The sequence below is a fragment of the Ochotona curzoniae genome, unplaced genomic scaffold (genome assembly GCF_017591425.1).
Source record: "Ochotona curzoniae isolate NIBS_2020 unplaced genomic scaffold, NIBS_Ocur_1.0 contig_4105, whole genome shotgun sequence".
Taxonomy (NCBI): Eukaryota; Metazoa; Chordata; class Mammalia; order Lagomorpha; family Ochotonidae; genus Ochotona; species Ochotona curzoniae.
Window position 1 is genome coordinate 7630409 of NW_024466129.1, and position 24084 is coordinate 7654492.

General features: G+C 47.5%; 1 protein-coding gene across 2 annotated transcripts in view; it reads left to right on the forward strand.

Moving 5' to 3' along the window:
- VIPR2 (vasoactive intestinal peptide receptor 2) overlaps positions 1–8477 on the forward strand; it is a 96048-nt gene extending 87571 nt beyond the window's left edge. For both annotated transcript variants that reach the window (XM_040984351.1, XM_040984352.1), the window contains 6 exons: positions 166–226; positions 1129–1198; positions 1652–1743; positions 5420–5549; positions 5620–5661; positions 7001–8477. In XM_040984351.1, the coding sequence (XP_040840285.1) occupies positions 166–226; positions 1129–1198; positions 1652–1743; positions 5420–5549; positions 5620–5661; positions 7001–7174 (569 nt within the window). In that variant the 3' untranslated portion in view covers positions 7175–8477. The remainder of the gene's footprint in view (positions 1–165; positions 227–1128; positions 1199–1651; positions 1744–5419; positions 5550–5619; positions 5662–7000) is intronic.
- Positions 8478–24084: the final 15607 nt, after the last annotated feature.

A 24084-nucleotide genomic window follows, 5' to 3' on the forward strand; every position in this document is an offset into this window, starting at 1 on the left:
AGCTCCACAGGCTGTAACAGTCAGCAGACACCGCATCACCGTTTGTGAGCAAGAATTGCTCTTCATCCACCCAGATGGGGCAGGCTGTTGAGCACACAGTTGGTTTGGAGCTTGCTGCTCTCATTAAGAAACGCCAGGATGGTGTGACCAGGCATCTCTCTGCAGGGGTCCCCACTGTCTGCATAGGAGCATGGACCGCGGCCAGGCTCGCGTTGGAAGACACAGGGTACGTTGCTGTTGAATGGCATTGAAAATCATGGTTACACGTCTGGAACCTAGAGAGAGATGTGTTTCCTGGTCAGAAGGATATGAGCCTCTGTTCACCAGCTGAGGGATATGTAGACAGCATTCAAACATCCAGGAAGGGAGCATGTGTGGGGATCCACAGAGAAGGAGTTGGGAAGACCTGTTTGAGAGACGGATTGCCACAAACCAGGCAGGGACAGGGGCCAGCTCTTGGGTAAAACGACAATCCATGAAAGAAAAGCAAGGAAAGAATGTAAGTGTGGTTCCCCAGAACAAGTGATGAAGAACAGGTGGAATGGGCAGTCGGATCAGCCTCTCCAGAACAGCAGCTCCTCATCAAGAACATCAGTATAAACACAGGGCCCAGAGCTCCCTGTTGCATGTTCACAGCGAGCTGGAACCTTGCCCTAAACTCAAGCGTGGGGTAGACCCACCATAAATGTTGTGCCTCATAAGGAGCCTCATCTAGCACTAAGCAACACAGCACCCAAAACGGGGGGGAGGGGGAGGCCTACAGTTGCTTGGTTTATCTTGCTTTCTCTCTAACAATAATCAACTCAAAGGGTAACTGGGCTTTCTGTGACTGCTCCTTGTGGGACCTGCCTCTTCAGAGCAGACTGTCACATTGAGAAGAATTAAATATAGGACAGGTGTTGTCAGGATCTCCAAGTGCAGAATGACTGTGTGTTTATAGTGGAGTGAATGGGGCAGCCCAGGGAGCCAGATGACATAAGCAGAAGTCGTGGGTGGTGTACAGCAGGGGAGGGACAGGTTCTATTCAACTTGCTCCTATGAATGGTAACTCCAAGGAGTGCATGGACCCCCCTGGTACTTAGTTTACAGATGAAGTCAGGGTGACCCAATTTTCCTTTTCTCCAACAGTTGCTGGGATACCAACGACCACAGCATTCCCTGGTGGGTTATCCGAATACCAATTTTAATTTCTATTATAGTAAGTAACATTCGGTATTGAAACATGAACAGTCTATTGAGTTGCACACTTGGGCAGAGAGCATCCTGCTATGCCTTATTAGCTTTTTTGTGAGCTGGACTACTTGGTCTTCCAAGAGGAGGGCCTCTTGAACAAAAGTCCCTAGAAGGACTTCGTGGGGCATGGAAATCAGCTGGATTTGAGGGACACATCGGATTTCCGTTTGTCAGTTGAAGTTTCCAAAGTTAGTGTGCTGATAGTGCTATAGCACGAGGCCCACAGCAATACCTTTGGTGGAGAGGAGCTGTCCAGCTTCCAATGTGGTGGGCAGAGCAAGTGCAGGATGCCCTGACCCCTGCAAAGGGCAGTGTGGGAGCCCAACCTACAACAGAGCAGGGGCGAGCCAGCAAATAACCTCCTGCCTGCCTCTCTGCCGTGGGAGACACCCACTAAAATGTCACTTCTCTTGCACAGGTCAATTTTGTCCTTTTCGTTAGCATCATAAGGATTCTGCTGCAGAAGCTGACATCCCCTGACGTGGGTGGCAATGACCAGTCACAGTATAAGTGAGTATGCATTTGTCCTTCGCCACCATCCACCACCCAGAAAAGGCTGCATTCCTAGGGAGGTGCATGGGAACCAAAGAGATGACAGTGCTGACTGGCTGAGAATATCATTGCAGCTGAAAAAGAGGGGACTGACAGTCCAGGGCCTGGGTTTGGTTGGGTCCTGGGAATGGCCCTTGACTGATGTGCACAAACTCCCTGTGTCAGAGAGGTTACATGGCATTTCTGAAGCAGTGATGGAGGTGGCACACCTGTTCTGCCTGTGAAGCTACCAGAACATCCTATTGGTGGACATGCTTTTTTCCGTGTTGGTTCCTTTCCTGTTCATATTTGGTGTTTTCTCCTTGACCATGACATATTTGTCCTGACTGCCATCTCCCCAGCAGAACGCAGGGATCTAGCCAACTGACTCCTGCTGGACCAAACACCAGGCCTAGTGCTGAGGAATAATTCAGCAGGTGTTTATGAACTCAATGAGGAAATGGGAAGTTATTCTGATCTCTGGTAGGTAAAGAAAGAGAGCAGAGGTTAAGGAAGTCATCACAGTTGCACAGCTAATCCGTGATGGACTAAGTTAGAAATATGAGTTCCAGAAAGTTTTAGCAAGAATAAGTAAGGAAAAATCAAGTCTATGAGTTAAGGTGTAACCTAAAGAACTAAAGTTCATGTTGAAGTGGCTGCTCAGACTGGATTGGAATGGCAGCCAGAACAACAGAGTCATCCCCAGCGCAGGTCACCCAGTGTCTGCCTCAGCACCTCCTTCCTGCCCCTCTTTTGGGCAACACAACAGTGGGTTCAGACAGGTGGGTCTGACAGGCCGTAGCCCTAATGCTAAGGCTAGAGGGAAGTCTCCAAGCCTCTATCTGTTCATCTGTGAAATGGAAGAAATGATCACACATTTGGGGATGAATTGAGTTTATTTCTGGCACCAGAAGTGCTGGTAAAGAGGTGAATGTTACTGTGTCTTGCGGACCCTAGAGTCCACAGGGTATTTCTTTGCTCAGCCAGCCAGAGAGGTGGGACTCCATGTACACCATGGATGAGAAGGCGTGGGCTGAGCTGGGCAGTGGAGGCTTGGGGAAGAAACCTGGCAGTTCCTGGGCCCCACGCCTACAGCTGCAGGGAAGTCAGGCTAAGAGCTTTCTTGGCTACCCTTGAAATTGAATTTTGATTTTCTGCAAATCGCGTTTAGCTACTGTGCTGACCTTTGCTTTGGGTCCTGTGAGAATGTGAGTTAAGTAGATCTCGGAGATGGATGCTTTTAGTTTGGAAACAAAATTAAGTGGGGATAATGAAATCTGTTCTTTTCCAGGACAGCAGAAAGGGCAGAGGGTTCTGAGCCGCAGCTCGCTGGGTCCTGCAGTGTCCTTTCTGTCTCGCTCTCTGCTCCAGAAGCAGCTCCGCCTGTCTGGGCAGGAGACCAGGGCTGCAGCCTCATCCAGACCTGTCCTCTAGACACTGTATAACAGCAAATGCAGGCATTTAGTGATGGGACCGTGGGTGTGTTCTCTGCAACATCAGCTCCCAGGGCTGGCGTTGTGGCATACAGCGACTCTACCATCCCATAGGGACGCCAGTTTGAGTCCTGGCTGCTCCGCTTCTGATCCAGCTCCTGGCTCAAGTGCTTGGGACCCTGCACACACATGGGAGACCTAGTAGGAGTTGCTGGCTCCTGGCATCGTTGCCAGTGAAGTAGTGGATAGAAGTTCATTCTCTCTTTCCCTTCCTCCCTCCATCCATCCTTCCCTCTCTCGCTCTCTCACTCTTTCTCCCTCTCTCACTCTTTTCTCACTCTCTCTCTCTCTCTCTCTCTCTGTCCCTTTCAAATAAATAAACTTTACCAAAAAGAAACTTTTTTAAAGTTGCAACCTCTGTGGAGCCCTGCTCTGGGCCACAGGTGACCTGGGCGAGATGTCGGGTGTAGCACAGGCTATAGGCCTGGTGGCTATGGGCCAGGACAGTGGCTAGTGACTTGCTTGTTTGTAGACAGAGCCACTCCTGCCGTGGAATGGGCCGTGCTTCCGGTGTGTGTCCTGGCTCCCCAACATGGGGGACATCCCACTTGCTATAGCTCCCCTTTCCCTACCAGGAGATGCTCTGCTCTGTTTTGGATTGGGTTGGGGAGAAACAAACACATTTCTAGGACTTCCTTTACCAGCTGATGAGTGCTGGATTTGAAGCAGTGACCTCAGAAATAGCTTAGAAGAAAATGGTGGCTTTCCTTGGTGCTCAGGCGGTGACTAATGAGAAGCAGCGGGAGGCCAGGGCCTCTTCACTCTGTTCCCTTCAGCTCCTAGCTTTCCGGAGCAGATGGCCTGGTCGTCTCAGAGATATTGATCTCTCAGATAAATGTCATTAGCGGGACAGTTATTCAGTGCTGTAGGCACCAGGGCTGGGGCTGCGGCCCTTCCTGGCGACCCCGCCTCCTGATCCGCAGCCCACCCAGTGTAACTGGAGCATGAGTAACTGGACTGGAGGATGTGAGAAGGCTCCCAGATGATTCCACTGTGCGTTAGTTAGCATTGCCAACTCAGAGCCAGGGTGCTCAAAGTAAGATCCCCAGACAGCAGGAGCAGCAGCACTGGGCAGCTGAATAGGAACACAGGTGCTTGGGCTGTGATCCAGGTTCTCTGAGTCAGAGATTCTGAGAGTGGAGCTGGGAACCTGCAGACAGAATCTTCCAACCACTGGTTCACTCCCCGAATGCCCACAGCAGCCAAGTCTGATGGAAGCCAGGAGCCTGCAGCTCCCATCCAGATCTGCCAGGTGGGTGGCAAGGGCCCAAGCACTTGGGCTATCTTCTGCTGCTTTCCCAAGCGCATTAGCTTGGAGCTGGATCAGAAGTGGAGCAACCGGAGCACAAACCAACACCCACATGGGATGCTGGAGCTCCAGACAGTGGTTTTACCCACTAAGCCCCAATGCCTGCTTCATGGGAATCTGTATTTTTACCGAAGCCTGCAGGTGATTTAGATTCACTTGGGGGTTTGAAAAGCACTGATTTAGATAAATGTTGTATGGGGGTAAGGCACTGACATAGAGTTGCCTGGTGGGACATAGGGAACAGAGGCCAAGAGCAAGGCCCTTAGGGAGGGAGGGTTCAGTGTGTCTGGAGATATGCCTTGGTGAGAGATGATGGCAACTCTGGGATGGAGTGACTGACAGACTGTCCCCAGGCCCATTCACCCAACTGCACGCACAACTCAGGGTGGCCATGCTGAAAGACGGCCTCTGTGGGGGCACCTGCCAGACTCCATCTTGGTGTAAAGGTCCCCCTCTATGTTTGTGCTGGCCTGTGCTATGAATATGTCCCTTTGCATGGCATCTAGAACTTGTCCTGATTCTTTCACGTGCCTGTGTGGGGTCTCCACTGTTGAAACTAAAGACAGGCGGATCAGCAAAGTCTTAGGATGGCACCAGCCTCAGTGGGCCTTGCCAGGTGCCCTCAGGGGGCAAAGCTATTTTCCCATCCCAGTTGTGCCTCTTGTACTTAAACCAACAACAAGTGTAGCTAACTGCAGGAGGGAGAACAGAGTGGATGGGGCCTGGGCCTCAGGAGCCTGCCCCGCTGTGCAGCAGTTCGCACGGTCTGAGGCTGATATGAGCCATTTGCGTGTATGTGTGCGTGCACACACCAGCCACCTGCTGATTGAACCTTCTTCCTCCCTGGGTGCAGGAGACTCGCCAAGTCCACGCTGCTGCTCATCCCGCTGTTCGGCGTGCACTACATGGTGTTTGCCGTGTTTCCCATTGGCATCTCCTCCAAGTACCAGATCCTGTTTGAGCTGTGCATCGGTTCCTTCCAGGTACGTGTGGCAGGGTGCTGAGGTTACAGCCCGGCTGAGATCATGGCTGACGGGGCCTTTCTTGTTGCAGGGACTGGTTGTGGCTGTTCTGTACTGCTTCCTGAACAGTGAGGTAAGTCCCTTAACACCTCAGGAGCCAGGCACACTGCTCAATTTGTCTGAGGGCTCAGAAATGCATTCAGCTCAGTGGGTAACCATCTCCAGCTCCTAGGGGCTTAGCCTCACCGCCCAGGCGTCCATGTTCTTGGACTGAGCAGCACGAGCCCTGTTCTGTTTTCCTGTACTTGGCCTAACCTCCAGTGGTTTCCTCCAATGCCAGTCCCCAAACCTCAGACCCATGATGCACTGCATTAACCTGGATCATGGTTGTCTGCAGAGCCCTCTGGGTTGCCGGCATGACTTGTGCATCCCAGGAAGTTGGAGCCCACCTGGAGAGAGGGCTATTGGGGTCCATACCCAGGAGGTTGAGAGATGCTGAGTCTGGTCCTTCCACATTAAGTCTGAGGTGGGGCAGAAATCTTTCTCCTCTATACTGAAGCTCCCCGTACCCCATGACCCTCACTTCACCTATGCCATGCCCACTTCCCCCAGGCAACATTGCCACCCATTCAAGACCTTCTCCTATGGCTCAGCCTCATCCATCCATGAGAAGCGCTTTGGTGGAGCTGACTTTGCTCTGTCACCAGGCTGCTTGTTCAACCTTAGTGACTTGGGAGCTGAGTCATTCATGCTGTTTACAGTCACTTTCCATGAGCCTGCCGTGCGTGCTGGTACCTTCTCTATCCACATGCCTTAGCTGGGGACGCAGCCGGTCTGATGACTCTCTAACATGTGCCCAGGCCGTGATGCACCCATGCACCCTTCAGGGCCACACCCAGTACCTGCTAGGATGCCTCCCTCCCCACAGCATCCTGGGAAGTCTTGCCATCACTCTCACTGCTTCCTCCCAGCTCCTGTTATGCTGCTCTAAATCGCCTCGCTTTACTCTGCTATACTTGCTCTGTTCTGCTTCTTCCTTCTGTTGATCCCACGAAGCCCTTCTGTCCCCCTGTCCTCACCCACCCTATGTCCCCTGGTCAGAGCCAGCACTCCCTGCCTTGCAAAAGCAATAGAGAAGGTAGGGGATCCAGTCCCTGAAGACCAACTTCTCTATAACTATTAATTGTCTGCAGCAGCAGGTACGTGAGCCCCTGTTTGTAGCCTTGGCCAGCTCTCAGAACCAATCACCCCGTAATCGGAACAGTCTTCATGGCTCCTCCCCACACCTCCCTCCCCTATGCCTATCTTTGCTTTTGCCCATCTGGTTGGGATGCAGATAGCAGCGCTCTATCCACCACCTGACTTAAGCAGAAGGAAGAGCCAAAGGGCAATTTCTCGGGAGCGGTGTTTTTTCAGGAAGTACCTGTAATAAATATGAGTTTACCATATGCTGATGCCCTTAACTCCCCCAGGTACAGAGTGAGTTGAAAAGAAAGTGGAGAGGCCTGTGCCCAACCCAGCCCAGGAGCCGGGACTACAGGCTGCATGGCTCGTCCATCTCCCGACACGGCTCAGAGAGTGCCCTGCAGTTCCACCGGGGCTCCCGTGCCCAGTCCTTCCTGCAGACAGAGACTTCAGTCATCTAGCCCATTCTGTGATGCAGGTGCAATGGGAGGCTGTAGGGTTCCTGCAAAGCGTGGTGTGCTCACTTCCTCCCGGTGCACGTGTTAAGGTCTCAACTTGGTCTACCCAGTTGTCAGCTGATTCACTGAGGACATGTTGTAACCAAATTGGCTTAAATGCTAATGATTGCTGAACTCCAGCATTTAGAGCAGTTTGTTCATAATGTTGTTCAGCCCTGTAGATGGATCAGTTGTCAAGAAAACGGGAGAGGAGGGTGGTCCCTGAAGTCTTAAAACAGAATGCCGTGGCCCAGAACCATGGCCCACAGCTGCTAAAGGAAGATGAGAGGGTTTCCACTCTGTGCTGCCTCTTGGGAAAACTCGCTGCCCTGTCTGAAGACATGAACTTGAGACTGGGCATTAGCACGGAACTAGTATCCAAACCACGTTGGTGGCCTCCATCCAAGAAGGGCCACTAGTATCTTCAAGACACTGGTACAGAAGCTGGGTTGGGCCCTCTGGAAAGTAACTCCTGCATACCAAGATGGACCAGAAAAAAATCATCAGAAGAGTTGTCCATGTTCCCACCACCTCCACCAACACCACCACCCTGGAATTTCATGTCCCCAGCTCCCCCAGGATCGTGCCCTGCCCAACTGCCCTCGCCGTGACTCTGCATCACAGCACCCAACCCAGCACTGTCATGGAGCTATTCTGTCTTACCAAAGAAAGCCCATAGAAGACCACCAGGTGGTAGCAGATCATTGTGGGAGGACATTGACCCTTCATTGAGTCCCACCGCACCCCAGCCAAAGTTAAAGTCTAGCACCTGTATGTCTTGCAGGTGACCAGGGGGCCCCTCTCTGGCCCTGTGTTCTGTCTACAGGACTCACCTGACACGCTGCAGCAGCCACAGAGCCAAATACTTCACCCGACTCAGGCTGCAGGCAGGACTACAGTCACAGAGGATGGGGCCATGCGGGACCAGGGATAGCAGCAGGTGGAAATGGGAAACCTGTTCTCTTGATGAAAGCAATCTTAAGATTGTTTCTGTTTAGATGGAGATTTATTTTTGTTACAATAGAAAACAGTATCGCATGGCCCTATCCAATACTGGCAGAAAGCAGCCTAGCTTTCTTTCATCTGGATGTTTGCAGGCCTGGAAAGGTAGGTCCAGCAGAAATGTCTGAAACGATCTCATGGGGGGAGGGGTACGCAGGGTAGCAAAGGGAGCAGCACATTTGGGCACAGTCTCCATTCTCAGCCTCCAGTCTTTGTCCCTACAACTCTCCCAGACCCCAACCACTGTGCGCAAGCCCAATGCAGACACCTTGACTCCTAGACTCAATGTTAAGCACATTTTGCCCCACGGATTCCCCTGTAAATGGAAGCACTGCAGCCCATGTTCCTGTAACGTTACAGGTCCCATGTGTCTAGTAGGGTGCAGGCTTTTCAGCACAGCCCGTGCAGGAGCAGGGAAAGGCAGTGGGAGTTTTATCTGGGGGAAGAAGGTCGGGGCATTTCCCATCTCCTTGGGTTTCAAGGAAACATAACTTTCCCCTCAACAGGAAAGGTGGTGTCAGTGGCTAGATGACATTGAGCAGGCACTGAGATCCTGTGGGCCACTGGTCGGCGAGTAGCCATCAGCCGTCATCGGGGTATTCATTGTCATTGGCTGGGCTGTACAGACCATGGTCAGGGCTTTTGGATGTGTGGTCATCAGGGTGGCTATCACCCACTGGGAAGTCACTGGGGGAGTATTAGTCCTTCTTGCTTTAAGACATTCTTAGCTAAGCATGCACCAGGGCTAAATGGAGCAAGAGGCCCATCTCTTGCCTGGAAATAGGAAGGCCATGGACTGTGGACTCAATGGTAGCATTGCATAGCTACATGCCCACACAGCCAACATGTGTTTACATGTTGTTGATCTGTATGGAATATCCACAAACTCCACTGGCTGGTGGGAATGAACTTTGTACGTACTTTAATAAACCTGGCTTCCTCTCTGTATGCCAAGTATGAAATCAGTCTGACTCCATCTCAAAACCCTGGGACCCGTGTTGTCCTCACACCTGGTAGCCACGTGCTACAGCATTCAAAGAACAAAGTCTGAATGAGGGAGAAGTAGGCACTTGGCACCTGTGAAGACACCGCAAACGGCCACCTCTCCCTTTACCAAGACACCAGCACCTGCTAACACTTGCTCAATAGAGGTTGGCTTGTGAGGACTGGGAAGTGTGAGTGACGACCCTGGGGGTGTGGCCCTTGCACGCTTAGCTTTCACCTGTGGCTTCTGAACATTCTCTCAGCATCAAAGACTTGAGAACCTGTCAATCAGAGCATGACTGAGTTCATGCGTGTGTGTGTTCCTTTGTGGATGTGCGTGGGTGCATGTCTGTGAAAATCAGGACAAGAACTTGCATGTGTGTGTGTGCATGAAGTCTCATGTCTGTGCACAGAGGCACATGTGTGACCACATAAGTGTACACAGGCAGGGATTGCAGAAGAATTTGTGTATGCAAGTGTGTTTTCATGCACACATGCACATGTGTGTGTGCACATTCATGTGATGGCTTGTATGTGCATCTGTGTGTGTGTGCTGATTCTGAACCGTGTTAATGCCACTGGCAGATAAAATATACTTCCACTCCGTGCTCAAACAAACTGCTACGTTGTTAAGAGCAAAACAATACACTGCTAACAGATTGTCCCCAGCGGCTGCACTTGGATATGAGCCAGAAGAAGTGCTCCAAGTTGACTTTCCAGAGCAGGTGGGAAAGAGGATAAAGGTCTGGCCATAAGGCCCTTCAAGGATTCTGCGTGCAGCAGGAGCTTAGTGCCAACCTGATTAACATGGGGAAATGCTCCAAACAGGTGGAAGAGCGCTGGGCCGGACAGGATCGCTTGGAGCTGCTGGGAAGAAGCTGCCTCTCCTATATGGGAATGCTGAGCCAGGTGGCTGCTTTTCTAGGTTTCCAGAGTGCAAATGTTATACATGACCGATGAAAGGCAAATATTCCCTGGAAGGTGAGCCTCAGGTTCTGATCCCAGAACTTTCCCCTCCCACACAAGCCCAGCCCTCATTCTTATCATTTCTCTTATCCATGGAAATGACAGCATAGGGGTGGAGGTTCTGCAACCTGCTTTTTCCAGAGTGTGGGTTGGTGGCAATCTCTCCTGGCTGGGCCCACAGCCAAGTTATTCTTTTTAAAAATGTTTTAATATTTTTAAATTTTTTTTGTTTTTGATTATGTTAATCCAAGTGGGAAGGATGCACACATTTAGGGAAAAGTGGGTGTGTTTATTGTTTCCAAATTTTCTATTTCTTCTTCCTGTATCTGGAAGAAGGGAGAAGATAAGGGGAGAAGTCATACCCAGCCTGTCAACCGCCCCAGGACCCGGAGATGGGGATCGGCCTTCTGATAACAAACCATGGTCCCCGATATGATGCTTGCTCTGAGGATTCTGCCCCAGTGGTTTTGCTAGTTTTCAAATGCTGTTGATCGCACAGATCAAAGGGTAAGGGCCCCTTTCGAATGTGCATTGGTTGACATAGTCAACCTTACGTTCTCCATTCACCCAGTTATTTGCTGTCATTTTTTGGCTCGGGTAGTTAGTCAGTTTGTTCTGCCCTCCTTCCTTTGCTATGAACTAGATGTCATCTGCTTGCATCAATGGGCTGCCATGTCCTCCATGTGCATCTGGACCAGCCATCAAATGAGGAGGAACAGTTCTCACAGGTGAGCCCAAGGACCAGGGCCAGGCAACCCGGTCCCACTGACCTCCCCAGCCCTGGGGCTCACTGACTCAACACCTACCACTCCGATGGACCAGAGAAGCCCCATGTTATTCTTTTTTTGTACATATATGATTGAAAAGTCAGCTATGCAGACAGGAGAGACAGTGAGGAAGATCTTCCATCCAATGCTTCATTCCCCAAGTGACCACAACGGCTGATGCTGAGCCAATCCGAAGCCAGGAGCCAGGAACTTCCTCCAGGTCTCCCTCACAGTTGCAGGGTCCCAAGGCATTGGGCTGTCCTCGACGCTTTCCCAGGCCACAAGCAGGAAGCTGGATGGGAAGTGGGATCATCAGGAATATAACTGGCACCCATATGGGATCCTGGTGCATTCAAGGCGAGGACTTTAGCTGCTAGGCCACCGATCCAGGACCTCCCCCAACCCCAAGTTATTCTTAACTGCTTCAGTAGATCCCACAGTGTGGACATCATTCATTCGACCCATTCCCTGTTGAAAAACGTTTGAATTGTTTTTTACTATGTTTGTACATTTGCCCAAGTATTCGAATTGGATAAATTTCTGAAAGTGACAGCACCATCCCATCCTTTGGAACCCAGGGAGCTGCTTGCTTTAATCTGAGCATCTCTCCACATGAGGGACAATAAGCTTTCTTTACAGCTATTTGTCTTCATTTCTGACTGAACTTTAAGACTCCACTTAACCCAGAACAGCACCAGATGAGTGACCAGCCCCTGCCCTCTCCAGGCCACCACCCACTCAATGCATAGCCTGCTCGGCAGTTCACAAATGAATGTTTTTATTCTGGGGAAAGTAGGACAAAAAACCAGGAGTAGCTGCTCAGCAGAAGCTTGGTGGCATCTGTATTGTCACTGTCAGCGTGGCATTGCCAGACAGTGGATGATTGCAGAGCCCACTGCGTGGGGACAGGGATAGTACAAAGGATTTAGGGCACCTTTTATGCAGAAAGTGCTGTTTGAAAACTGGAAAGAAAAGAGACTCTTACTTCCTTTATGCTGCCTGGAGGTTTAACAAGGAAAGTGGAACAGGTGGCGACGGGTGGCAGATGGTCTGCCCAATGGGAGACTCAATTCCTTCTCGTCTTCCCAGGATACAGTCTGGACACAGCACGCTCATAGCAAGGCCATTCATACCCCAGGGATTTACCACATCGTCTCTGAAGCTACTTCCGTTCCACAGCAGAAACTGAGGAAATGAGACAGGATGATAAGCTATCAGAATATAATTAGAAAATCATGAGACCAAGTGGGACTAAACACTTGTGTTTTCAGATTTGGGGTTTTTCATACCCTCCTGTGTGAGGGTCGTATGTGAATAAAGCCTAGGACAGCTGTACATCAATTCAAGGCACCTTACAGAACCAAGCTGTCATGGGAGATATATATATATATATATATATATATTCATGAAATCATGAATCTGGAATATGGAAAATCTGCAATTTCCAAAGAATAAAATAAACAATGACATATTTCAAAAGCAGGTTGTATAATGCTGTGGCTCAGCAGTATGCTCGGTTTTGTAGAGCATGAGTGGGTTGCGTGCTCACAGTCTTCATTCCACAGTGAAAACGTTGAGTGTTTATTCTTAACTCTGAGCTGGACATGTCAGGCACGGTCTCTGTAAACCTTAGCTTAGGTTTTACATGGCTACAACAGACATGTGTTTATCATGCACATGAATACCCAGTGAGGACTGCCTACAGGGGAGCATTCACACTTGTCTCTCAGAGCTTCTCTGACTCTGTGTCGTCCCTCCCTCCCAAGAGACTTCTGCTTGTCACTAGGCCGTGGGTTTAGAAAAGGAGAGTCTAAAGGAAGGCAGAGAAGGGGAATTACAGAGAGCAGGATCATGGGGCCAAGCTAGGTGAAACAGCTAGGGAGAAGGTTATGTTGAGCTCCACACAGCAGAGCAGAGAATGCAGAGGAAAAGGGAGATTGTGAGAAGCCAAGTGCAGGAGTTGCCACTGCATTTCATGGAAAAGACTATGTAAGGGATTTGAATTGCTCTGAACCCCTCTTGATGACAGCCAACATTGGTACAGCATTTGGTACCCTGCCTGGGGACACTCACATCCCATATGGGAATGCCTGGATTTGATGTTGGCTTCTACCTCCAGCTTCCCGCTGATGTGCACTGTGGGAAGCAGCAGGTGATGGCTATAAAGCACCACCCACACAGGAGATTGAGTTTCTCACTCCAGAGTTCAGCCTAGCCAAGCCCTGGTTGTTGAAGGTGTTTGGGGAGCAATTTCTTTATTTCTCCCTTTCAAAAAAAAAAGTTCCTCTTGATTCATGGACTTGGTTCTTTTGCTCATACACTATCCCTGGAATAATTGATCAATGGTCATGGATCAATAAATACATATTGTAACTAAGCACATCTGTCTACGGTGTCTCCTCACTGTCTGTCTGTCTAACCATGGAACTACACGTGAGTATTGCAAAAGATGAGACCTGCATTGGGTATAAAAGGAGGATGGGTGGCATCGATGAAAGGTGATGACTTGAAAACAGCCTTCAGTGCAGGCCAGTGTAAAGCTGGGTGCTGCTTTCTGGAGGCCAGTTTCAGCCCTGGAAAGGGACTGACAGAAAATGTACGTGAGTTCAGAGGTCAGCTCGGATTGGCAGGACAGACCATGCTGTTTAGGAAGCAGAAGGCGGCTTCTTTAGGAAAATGGAATGAGGGTCAAGGCGGTTTGGAGAAGGCGGGCTCTGCAGTTGCCTGACTGATGGAGAAAGAAGTAGGTGGGCACCCTTGCACCAGCCATGGTCTTCAGGGACCAAAGAGTAGGGATAGTATATGAAAGAGACAATGTCCAGATATAGGGGGTCCCAGGATTTAAGGGCTTCCTCCACATTAAGGCATGATGACTGTTGCATTCTCTTCAGCTGTCCACATAGCTGTGAATCCCACGCTATGCCTTAAAGCGAATGTCACCCTTTGCTCTTTCCCTTCTAGAACACAGTGAATATACTGCTTTTTTATTTTTAATTTTTTAAAGAAACCACTTGTTTATTTGAAGATACAGTTATAGAAAAAGGGATGGAGAGACAGAGAAAGAGGCTGATCTTCCATCTGCTTGCTCATTTCCCAAATGGCCACAATAGCCCAGGACCAAGAGATTCATCTGAGTCTCCCATATGGATGGTATGGGCCCAACCCCCATTGCCTTCCCAGCAGAGTGCTGGATCAGAAGTGGAGCATCTGGGACACGAACTGGCGCCTATGTGGGATGCCAGCATCGCAAGTGGCAGTTGAACTCACTGCACTACAACACCAGCCCTAATACATCACTTTGTAAAATATTAGTCTACTTAATCATTTGTTCCTAAATCTGTGGCATGAAAAATTCTTTGAAGAACTAAAAGTTTATGGTTTTTCCCTGTCATATAGAAGCTTCCCTATACCAAAGGGAATTGTCCAAGGACTTTTCTCATCTTCTCTCTTGGCCAAAACTATTTCAACTCGTACGGTTGCATGCAAGAGCTCTGAGAGAGAGGAGCAAGGCTGTGAGCCTCCGTGACAGATCACAGGAACACTGCGCTCAGCACACCCCGGCAGCACAGAGGCGACGGGAAGCAACTGCACAGTGTGTTTGCCAGACACTCGATCTTCAGAGCCAAAGATCATTAATGATTGCAACGAAGCCCTGCAGGCCCCCGCCTGGACCACATCTGTGACCGTCAGGGTCTCACTGATGACAGCCCGATAAAGAGGGGGCACTTCTATTCTTGGCACAACCCAGACCCAGGTGTGAATGTGCACTGGGGTTGCCACCTTGGCAGCCTGCTGTCTGCCTTCTTGGAACTTCTGTGCTCCCTGGGGTTGACTTCCCTCGCAACTCTGGCCCACCTGCCTGGAGTATAACATGTGTCTTGTGTTTGGGCAGCCTGGGAAACTATTGTGCACCCGCCCAGGAACAGCCTTGTGCCCTGAAGTTCAGAAGTTGCACACCAATATACAAAACAAAATTGTAAAGGGCAAAAAGAAGGAAAAGATTGTAGTCTCTATTAAGGAACAGAACATTGAAACTAGATGCAATGCTTGCTTATAAAAATTGCACACTTCTAGTTACAATGCTGGTCAGCTTAGAATATATCAAATAGCATAATTTTCATTCATTCAAAAAGGTTTTTTTCCCTGTTCATTTTCTCACTGACTCATAGGTCACACAATAGCATTATTTGCTTCAAGAGGTTTTTTATTTTCTTCTTCATTTCCTCAGCGACTCATCGGTTGTTCAGCAGCATGTTATTTAACTTAATGTTGTTAATTTTCTATTTTTTCATTCCTGTTGTTGAGTTTGTCTTATGGCTTTTCATTTAAAGGGATGTATAGTAACTGAGTAGTAGAGACTAGCATGTTGTGATGTGAAGATACAAGACAGTATGCATCCCTATTTCCAAATCAAAGGTGGACTCTCCCATGAAGCTGTTGGATGTACCTTGACAATGGGATGCTGGGCTCTCTGCCATTGTCCATGCTACAATGTCAGGATACACTTACATAGCTGAATGATGGACTTATGACTGTTTATGAAGGACTCTACTACTGCAATGATGGGGGGGAATCAGTGTCAGGAGGAGGGGTGAGGGAAGGGAAATTCCAGAGTCTGTGGAATTGTATCATCAAATAACAAAATAAATATATTTTTTAAAAAGTCAAAAAATGCGCATCTCTGGTTATAATGCTGATCAGTTTAGAATATATTATATAGTATGATATTATAAACTTCATCTACGGTGATATTAGTATAGTATTCTAATTCAGTGTCATACTTACTATATTTTATAGTGTATATTATTTACCAATTTATTTCCACCATTATTATTATGAACCTTGGGGCTATATCCCTTTATCTAAGTATTTATTATTTGCCTTAAGGATGAAAGCCTAGATGGTTGATTTCTCTAATTTTGATTTTAAATATCATTTTATCATTAAGTGAAAAAATTGTGAAACTTATGTTAACTATATTTGCTTATATTATTATAAACTATTCATTCCATTTAACCCAATAATTTCATTCCTAGAACTTTTCACTATAATAAATACGCAAATGACTTATGTACAAGAACGATCCTCATGATGTTATTTATAATATCAATACCAATTAAGTGAAAACAAGCAATACATCCAACTGTTAAACAATTGCTAAATGAATCATCATTCATCCTATAGAATCATGGGATCTGGTGCTATGGTGTGGTAGAGAAAGCCCACCACTTAGGATGCTGACATCCCATGTAGGTATGGATTTGAGTTCCAGTTACCCCATGCTCCCTGCTAATACACCTGGGAAAGCAACAGAGGATGCCCCAAGTTCTTGGGCCCTTTTCCCCACATGGAAGACCCAGAAGAAGCCCCTGGCTTCAGCCTGGCCCAGCCCAGGACATTACAGCCATTTGGGGAGTGAAACAGTAAATGGAAGATCTCTCTGACTCTCCCTTTCTTTCTGTAACTGTGTCTTTCAAATAAATACACAAATCCTTTTAAAGAGCATATATATGAGATAATGACCCTCGCAAAGGAAACACCACATGTGATAAAGGTAACTTCAAGAAGGTTGAGTCCCACCTCCCTTCTGAAAACACACCACCTCAGCCACGGCTCTGTATTCTCAGGTGAGGTCAGAACTGTGGGAAAGAGTTAACCAAGAGCAGAAGGAACAGTTAAGTTCCCTATGTAATCTGAAAGGCATTTGTCAACCTCAAAATAACTCTCTTGTAGCTTGCAACCTGAAATTCCCACCAGCATGCATTCCTTGCAGTCATTAACTCTGCCAAATAAGCCATTAATAATGCAGCACAAATTGCATGATCCAATTAGTCACCTAGCAAGGATATTGAGTAGTGAAATTTAGGACAGGCGATCTGTGGTCAAATGAACTGGAAAAAGGGGGAAAGTCCAACTCTCTAACATAATGCAAACTGGCACAATGTGACTTCCAACCTGTATTTCTTCTGAAAACTAGATGCCTTCACTTGCACATCCCATGCCAAACTCAACCTCTTCCTCCTCTTCTACCATAATAAAGAGTCATCAGGCAAGCAGAATGATCCGAAGCGTGTATGCACCTAGAAGCAGAGCTTCAAGATACAAGAAATGAAATTGACGGAACTAGCAACAGCCAAATCCATAATTATAATTGAAATTTTTTTAAATTCCCTCCCCCCAGCTGCCTTATTTCTCCCTTCCTCCCTCCCTCTCTCCAATCAAGAGAACAAGCTAACTGGAAAGAAAGCCCAGTGAGTATAATGAGCAACAATATTGGAGCAATAGCATTAATCAACTTGGCCTAATCAACAGAACAATTCACCAAAAAGCTGTATAAGATTTCTTTTTCAAGTGTATGTGGGGGGCCAGTGCAGTGGCTCAATAGCTGCACCTACAAGTGCCAGCATGCCATGTGGACACCAGTTCATGTCCCGGTTCCTGCATTTCAATCCAGCTGTCTGCTTATGGCCTGAGAAGGCAGTGGGGGATGGTCCAAGCCCTTAGGTCACTACACACACATGAGAAACCTGGAAGAAAATCCTGGCACCTGGCTTCGTATCAGCTCAGCTTTGGCCGCCAAAGCCATTTGGGGAGTGAACCAGGGAATGAAAGCTCTTTCTCTGTGTGTGTCGCTCTCTCTTTCTCTATAAGTCCACCTTTCAAATAAAAACAAGGTAAATCTCCTTTAAAAAATAAAGTGCACATGCAATTTCAGCAACATGGACTATGCATTCAAGAGTTTCAAATAAATAAAATCATATAGCGTAGATTCTCTGGCCATAATGAAATAAACTATAAACTAATAACCAATAGCTAGAAAACAGCAAGTGGTTAACATTTAAGTAAATCTCATCTAAATAGATTAAAGAGGGAAAAAAAAAACAAGGGAAATTTCAATATCTTAAGTTAATGAAAAGAAATTATATTTACCATGGAAATCAGAGAAATGAGTCATCTACGCATCCATTCGAAGCAGAAATAATAAAAAGTGCGAGGATTCACATCACAGTGAAAACTGGACACAAGTGGAAAGATCAATCCACTCCGTCCTCTTACTGGATATTATAGCAGGGGAATTACATCCCCCTAAGGGGATGCTCATAAATTTTTCATTGTAAAAGATATGACATAAAGTGAAAAAAAGTCAGAACTGAAAATATTTATAGTCTTTATTCACATTCAGTAGGTTAAAACTACCGAAAGCAAATGCACAAAATGTAGATGTGATTACAACTGGAGCCAATGACTCTGCATTTGTTTTGATAAGCTTATCATTCTATGGTTTAGCTAACAAAGTTAGATGTGTCTTTTCTTCCAGAGCAAGACTCCTGGGGCTCTGGGAGTACAAAGGTGCAGAGAACACACCCAAACTCCACACGTCCCAACCCCCATGTCTCCGATCATGAAATAGTTTTTTTTTTTTTAACCTTGCATTTTTTATGTCGTAACCTTCCAACAATGTCTTAACTCAGAAAAGCTAAAATTAAATAAATAAAACCTCAATGTTTAAAGTAACATAGCAGGATAATCATACATGTCTTAAGAAACTAAATAGTGGAACAGTCTCCAAATCCTAAGGTAGGTAGGTGCTACCCTAGCGCACGCATTCCCTGTGTCAGAAGAGGCAGCCAGCATTCATGTCAGTTTATTGACAAACATATCTAGCACGCTCTGAGTTCAAGCGTTTGAGCCATCTTTCACAGACTGCACGGCTTGAAACGTCATCTCACAGAGCCTCATCTCTTACGCAGCTGGTGTGGGACGATGAAGAAGGGTGCGGCAAATCCAGACCCAAAACACAAAGTCATCATGGTCAGCAGCCTCCGTTTGTTTTCCACAGAAAACAGCAGGTTCTTTCCCGGGCCCTCTTCGTAGAGGCTCCTACGGACCACAGAGGGCGTGAACCTCCAGACTGTCTGTCCCAACAGGCACAGTCGCACGCCCTGTGAAACACAGAGATGGAAGGTGGGAGAAATGGAGGTGCCATCCCAAGCCTCGCTCCTGTGCTCCACCTTCCCTCCGCGCGGGCGAAGGCCGAAAGAGGAACTGGTCTGAGAGAGGTAGGTTAAAACGAGGGCATCAGGGCTCAGCCTCGTCCCTGGGCATGCGATGGTCCAGCTTTCCCAGCACCGCTCCTGCTTGAATGGTCCTGCAACACTTGCTGAAAATCCTCGGGTCATAGACGCCAGGATTTGTTTATGAATTCTCTATTCCACCTTACTGATCTACTTCTGTCTTCATGCCAGTTTCAATTAGCAGCAAGCAGATTTGAAATCGGGACGTCCTCTGGCTTTGTTCTTGTTTTTAAATGCTGTTTCAACTCCTCAAAGTCCCTTATGATTCCAGATGAATGCTAGGAAGAAGAATGGAGAATTACGTCTAATGGAGTGTTGTAGGACTAGCTATGTCTTTCTTCAATTCTACCCATTTTTGCTTTCATTATTTTGATGTAGGCATCAAAGTTTATAATTGTATTTTTCTATATCTTCTGTTAATGCCATTCTTGGTATCATATAAACTTTTTTTAATCCAAAGTCTATTTCCTTTTAATAGGATAGTCTTCCTGCTTTCTTTTGATTATACTTCGTCACTTATCTTTTTCCTCTTTTGTGTCTTTGAATCCAATATGACTGGATTATGGCTTTTCTTCCCTGTTTTGACAACCTCTAACTTTTGGTTGGAGACTTTAGTCCATTTATATTTAAAGTAATTACCAGTGATACAAGAATCTCTTCTCAGATGTAAGTTTTTAAATAATCTGTAGGTACTATCTCCTCTAGGGAAAGATTTGACATTAAGTCTAAACGTAAAATTCATCAATGTGCTATTTTTAAAAACTGATATATAAAACAATTGACATTAGAACACATATTTATGTATTATCAAACTATATAGGCAAATGCAATGAAATAATTCAAAGTATGTATTATTCATAATAAATTAGAACTAAAATCTTAACACTTCTTTTAACAAAGAGTTTCTGGCAAGAACCAGAATGGTATGTGGGTCATGTCAGGTCAGGTTGCAATCCCAGACATGGCCAGTACTAGGGGCTGGTTGAGCTGGGCTAGACAGTAGACCCCACCAGCATGAGCTAGATCTGGGGGTGGGTTGGGCCAGATCAGGCTATAACACCAACTGGCAAATGCCAAGGTGAGGTGGGCCATGCCAGACTGGACCTCAGTGTCCAACCAACACACATGAGACCCGGAGGGAGAGGGGGAACCTGGTAGGGTGACAGAGGGGGCTCCCCTACTGGGCCACTTCTCCCTCTGGCATCAGGGGCAGACCAGGACTGGCAGGGCCTGCATGTGAGCCAGATTAGGGGAAAGCCAAGCTGGGCTGTTTGTAGCTACAGTACATGCATATGCCAGAAAGTGTATGGGTTGGTTGGACCTGCCACAGCATCAGCTGACAGACTGGCATGGGGGTGGGGCACACATTCTATCAAGATAAACTGCAGAACCGCCTAGAGAGTGCAAGATCCGAGAGTTGGAGCAGGTCAGGAAACAGTGGGCATCTCCCTCTTGGGTTGCCTCTGCCACTGGTGAGCATGAGAACCAGGACTAGGACAAGCATGGCTAGACAGAGTAGCATCCATCAGCAGGTATGTGGGCTGGATAGTGGGGCTGGTTAGTGGGGCTGGTTGTGTTGAACTAGGCTTCAGTGCCCATTGACACATATGAGAGCAGAATGGAATGTGGGACAGACTGAACCAGTCTGCTGTACATACTGGTAAGCATGGGAACCGGGGCAAGGGGTAGGCCTGGTGGGAATTATTAGGGGTCACTCCAACTAGGCTGCAGCTTCCATTGGTTTATATGAAAGCCAAGTGTGTAGTGAGCAGGATCGGATTGGCCTGCAACATCCATTGGTTTGTGTAGAAGACAGGGCTGGAAACAATGACCCAGTAATTGCAACTACCAGTGTGTGCACAGGCTGATTTGGGCAACGAACTCTGCCAGACCCTGTAATGGCAAGCACACACAAGAATCAGGTCTGGAACCACCTCAGACAGGGTTTCTTTGGGGATCTCCCTAACTGAACCGCTGGACTCAGAACTCCAACCATAGAGAGAATTGCAGGTTCCATGGTCTAACCTGGAGTGTATGTGTCAGAGCTGAGCCTCCCCAGCGACTCAGATGAAGCAGCGGACAGTATATTCAGATGCACAAGCAGGATATGGCAGTACACTGGAGCCTGGAGAGGACACCTGGTACCATAACAGAGGATGGAGAACAAAACAAGTCGATCAACTACCCCAGCCAAGTGTTGGCAAGAATCTCCTGTGCAAACGGGGACTCTAAGGTGGACTATGTCAGCCAGTGGATTCTAGAGAAATTTCATTGTAATTGGAGTGGCAAGATCGACAGCAATTCAGAACTGTTGAACTATCAAAACCACATTGGCAGGGCCTTGGAGCATGCCCCTTGTGGAAACAATGATCTCACCCATTTTCTGCTACCCTTGACCCTTTGCACCCTAATTAACTATGTAAATATCATCAAAAATAATTTTTTTTAAAAATGAGTTTCTGGTTCCTGGCTTCAGCATGACCCAGACCTGGTTGTTGCAGTCATTCAGCAAGTGAACCAGTGGATGGAAGATCTCTCTTCTCTCTGTTGTTCTGTGTTTCAAATACACAAATTTAAAAATTTTTAAGTTATTTATTTTTTTATTACAAAGTCAGATATACAGTGAGGATGATCTTCCATCCATTACTTCCCTCCCCAAGTGACCGCAATGGCCGCTGCTGAGCCAATCTGAAGCCAGGAACCAAGAACTTCCTCCAGGTCTCGCACGCAGGTGCAGGATCCAAAGGCTTTGAGCCATCCTCGACTGCTTTCCCAGGCCACAGGCAGGGAGCAGGATGGGAAGTGGAGCTGCCAGGATTAGAACCGGCACCCATATGGGATCCCGGCATATTCAAGGCGAGGACTTCAGCTGCTAGGCCTCAGCACCGAGCCCCAGATAAAATTTTGAAAATGAAAGGGCATGGATGTTGTGTTACAGAGCATGAAGCACAGCTTCTAAAGCCAGCATCCCACAGGAGTGCAAGTTCTAAGCGCAACTGTTCTGTTGTGCCGAAGCGAGCCATTACAGAGGACAACCTCACGCTGATAAGATTTAAAAGTCCTTTATTAACAGCTTATGCCCCAAAGACCTCTCAACTCTGAACAACAGAACAGTAGGTTTATAAAAGCTAAAACTATAAACCGTGAGGGGCTCAAGGGGACTGAGCTAATGTGGAAATATCTATCCTAGGGTTAAAACAATTACTATCTTTAAAGCGTTTATTGCTGTACCATGTGAAACTCATTTTTCTCCCAGCCATACTTGAACCACGGGTTAAGTGTTCTTGCCAAACAGGATATGGTTTTCTCAGCTGGGCTACAGTCCCAGCAACTGGGGAGTACAGGTTACCTCACCTAAGATGGAGCACAGCTCAACATGGAGTCCCTCATGCCAGGCCTATCATTTCAACTCAGCTTGCCCCTGCCACCAACATGCGAGACCAAGATGAAGCTTCAGGCTCCTGCCTTTATCCTGACCCAGTCCCACACATTGTGGCCATTTATAAAATAAACCAGCGGATGGGACACCTCTGTGTGTGTGTGTGTGTGTGTGTGTGTGTGTGTGTGTGAGCATCATGTGAGATGAGACGATAAACTCGTCCTTAACTCTCGCGTTGATGTCTTCTCAAAACTGTATGTAATCTGTTCAATAGTAATTTAAAATGTAAGAATAAAAACAAGCAAACAAAAAGAGAGTAGAAACCTGAAAATAAAGATGCAGTTATGACAAACAGGTCCCATGTAGGTGTGCCTGGATTTGGGTTCTGGTTTTATTCCTTTAGTCCAGCTTCCTGCCAGAGCAAGTTCTGAGAGGTAGGAGTGAGTCTCGAATAGTTGAGTCTGGTGCCATTGCTGTGGCACAGCAAGTGAAGCTCCCATTTGCCACCACACTTCCCATCCAGCTCCCGGCTCATGCATTATTTGGAAGGCAGCTGAAGCAAGCCCAAGTGTTAGGGTCCTTGCCACCTGAGCAGATCAGGGTGAAGTTCTGGGCTACTGGCCACAGCCTGGCTGTGCCCTGAGTGCTGCAGTCATTTAGACAATGAATCAGCAGATGGAAGATCTCTCTCTGTCTTTCCCTTTTTCTCTAACGCTACACTTTTTAAAATAAACAAAATCTTTTTTTTTTTTTTTAAGAAACACCACCCACACACCTTGGGATCAATAGCAACTGAGTGCCTTGATCCCACAGCAGGTCTGAGCAACAGGTCAGCGAGCGAGGGTCAGTTCCGAGGACTGAGAGGTGGCTGAAGGCCGAGCACCAGCAGGTGTACATCAGGCCAGGGAGGCTGTCTGCAGCGTGGTGCTGGTGGGGTACCCCAGGACTTTTATAAAATAAACTGTGGATTTAGACCTAACCTCTGTTCTGAGAAAGGTATGTTCACCTTCAAGAGGACTTACCGAGTAATCCTTTCTTCAGATAAGTAGATTTGTTAAACTTCTTAAAAGAAACAATAGGTTTCATCTTCCTAAACAGGTGGGTTTTTGTTGTTTTATTCGAACCCTGTATCAGGCCTAAGGAAGGTTTTGTCTCACTTTACAGGAATTTGTGTGACCTGAGTCCTGGACCGTCTCCTTCCTCTCCAGAAAGGAACACCATGGCAAAACTGCTCCAGGTTCATTTGCATTCTTGGCTCTGGCAGCCTGGAGAGCTTTACAGCAGGGCAGGTCAGGGTGTGCTTGTTTCCATGCCCAGCACAGCGTTCCCATCACTGATAGGCCCCTCCCATCACCTCCGTTATTATTTCCTTGCAAGACTCATCCCAGCTCAGAACACTAATAGAAGCTGCATAGTTAGACGCAAAGGAGCCTGGATGATGATGGATGAGAGGAGACGCCTGCCACACCCAAGCAGGCTGGCTTTGTGCTGTGGGTAGAGCTATAGCACGCTCAGCTTCCCGTAAGCATCTTCTAGTGGATGGGGAACCGCTTCTGAGCATTGATCATCTAAGGATTATTCATCTTCGTGGAGGAAAATACGCATTTCAGTTTCTCAGACATACGCTTTTAGAACACCGGGAATGACAGTTTGAGCTCCATGTGCCTGCCCTGTTACCAAAAAAAAAAAAAAAAGCAGAGG